The sequence below is a fragment of the Cyrtonyx montezumae genome, unplaced genomic scaffold, assembly GCF_038088225.1.
Source record: "Cyrtonyx montezumae isolate F1298 unplaced genomic scaffold, pur_monq_1.0 scaffold_0, whole genome shotgun sequence".
In the NCBI taxonomy this organism is placed as follows: domain Eukaryota; kingdom Metazoa; phylum Chordata; class Aves; order Galliformes; family Odontophoridae; genus Cyrtonyx; species Cyrtonyx montezumae.
Window position 1 is genome coordinate 42116384 of NW_027071824.1, and position 2168 is coordinate 42118551.

Sequence of the window (2168 nt, forward strand, 5' to 3'; positions counted from 1 at the left end):
TTGATGCTAGGAAGGATGGGAAAGGTGAGGATATTATACAGCTATTACAGCAGTCGTTTTAAGGAAAAAAATAATACATACAGAAAAATGTCATATTTTTAACTGTAGCTGTTAAAAACCATACCATTCATTTATCTGATTTAGTAAAATGCTACTGGAACAACTCATTATAATCCACTAACATGTATTTGGTACAGGTCAACGTAAAATTTAAATGGCTTAAACATAAAGCTTAAATAGCAATGTCACAAGTATAAAACTGTGACAATCTTCAGGGCATATAGCAATTTCTGTGTTTGCCTTGCTGAATATTTGCCATCACCTCAGCAGATATCCATGTATATGCCCACAACTAGGAAACTATAGCCTGAGAAATGTGCCGTGCGGGTTTCTCTTTTTCAGTGACACATTGCTTTATAAAAAATCATTTCTCAGTTTTTACTTACTAAAAAGTTTTGCTAATAAACTGGAACTTACTTTCCAGGGAAATTCACAAAAATCAGTGTGCTATGATATTTGAGTCAGCTTTAAAATATTCTGTAAGCTTTGGCTCACAATGCCTGTTACTCAGCAGTTCTAAGGCAGAATTTTGCTTCGTTTATTACTTACATGGATTTGCAACATTCCCTGCATTACTCACTGTATTGGATGACAAAAAGTAAAAAATGCAGGAAAATTGATGCAGCTGAAATTGAACACCCTGATCTGAAGCTTCAAGAGGTACAAAAAAATGATAAAATAGGCTCATTTTTTTTTTCACTTGAAATATGCCAACTGTTCAATAGCTTTAATAAAAGTATTTGTTTAAAAGGCATCTCTCTTTCTAATCTTCCTCTTTAACACCTTTTTGCAGGTAGTCATTTGGCAGCTCCACTGGAAGCTGAATCCTTTTCCAGGCTTGCTGCTAACCTGAGTGGGCACAGGGCCTGCCATGGGCTCAGCCCAGGGCCATAATGCAGAGAAGGGGACGCTCATCGCCTTGTGCTATGAGGTGAATGGCTCGTGCCACAGAACCATGCATCCCTTTGAAGTGCAGCTGGCCATTTACCTGGCCTGTGCATTAGGCACGCTGATCACGGTGCTGGGGAACCTGCTCGTTGTCATTGTAGTTTCCCATTTCCAAGCCCTCCACACTCCCACCAACTTTCTACTCCTCTCCCTTGCCTTGGCTGACATGCTCCTGGGATTGACTGTGCTGCCCTTCAGCACTATCCGATCTGTAGAGAGTTGCTGGTATTTTGGGGATGACTTCTGTAAACTGCACACCTTTCTGGACACACTCTTTTGCCTGACTTCCATATTTCACCTGTGTTTCATTTCTGTAGATCGGCACTGTGCAATCTGTGACCCATTGCTCTACCCCACCAAATTCACTCTAAGAGTGGCCTGCATGTGCATTGGGGTGGGGTGGGCAGTCCCCATGGTCTACACCTCTGTCTTTCTGTACACAAAAGAGATTGCAGAAGGGCTGGGCTATTTTTTGCAAGATGTACCCTGTGTTGGTAGCTGTCAGCTGCTGTTCAACAAACTCTGGGGGTGGCTGAATTTCCCAGTATTCTTCTTCCCTTGCCTCATAATGATAACTTTATATGTAAAAATATTTACTGTTGCTAACAAGCAAGCCAGATTGATAAACAACATGAATAAAAGTTTTGGGGCTCAACAGCACAGAGGAGCATCCAGAAATGAAAGGAGAGCAGCAAAGACTCTTGGGATAGCTGTAGGAATCTATCTCCTGTGCTGGCTGCCCTTTACTATTGACACCTTAGTAGACAGCCTTCTGAATTTCATCACTCCTCCTGTTCTGTTTGACATCCTCATTTGGTTTGCCTACTTTAATTCTGCCTGCAATCCCTTGATCTATGTATTTTCCTATCATTGGTTCAGGAAAGCTGTGAAACTAGTCTTAACTCAGGGAATCTTTTGTTCCAGGACATCAAGAGTAGACTTGTACCAATAATGATCAGGGCCTTCTCATGCACTGTGGAAAATATTTTAGGCTAAATCGTGGGTTTTCTCATGAATATTACTGATCATCCAGTTAGCTAGTATTTTATTTTCTTGAAACATCTGACCTGGGCAGATCTGAAGTTTAAATAGACATATGCTGTTCTGTGAATGACTGTTCACAGCATTTATCCCAGCACACACACCTTGTTAGTCTTGTG

General features: G+C 41.0%; 1 protein-coding gene across 1 annotated transcript; it reads left to right on the plus strand.

Annotated features, from left to right (window-relative positions):
- The first annotated feature begins 931 nt into the window (after positions 1-931).
- Positions 932-1960, plus strand: LOC136048325 (trace amine-associated receptor 5-like). The gene has a single exon (XM_065735956.1). The coding sequence runs from the start codon at positions 932-934 to the stop codon at positions 1958-1960; it is 1029 nt and encodes a 342-aa protein (XP_065592028.1).
- Positions 1961-2168: the final 208 nt, after the last annotated feature.

Bases quoted from the DNA above. Each gene is read 5' to 3' on its own strand.
- LOC136048325 (XM_065735956.1), top strand. From the start codon at position 932: ATGGGCTCAGCCCAGGGCCATAATGCAGAGAAGGGGACGCTCATCGCC.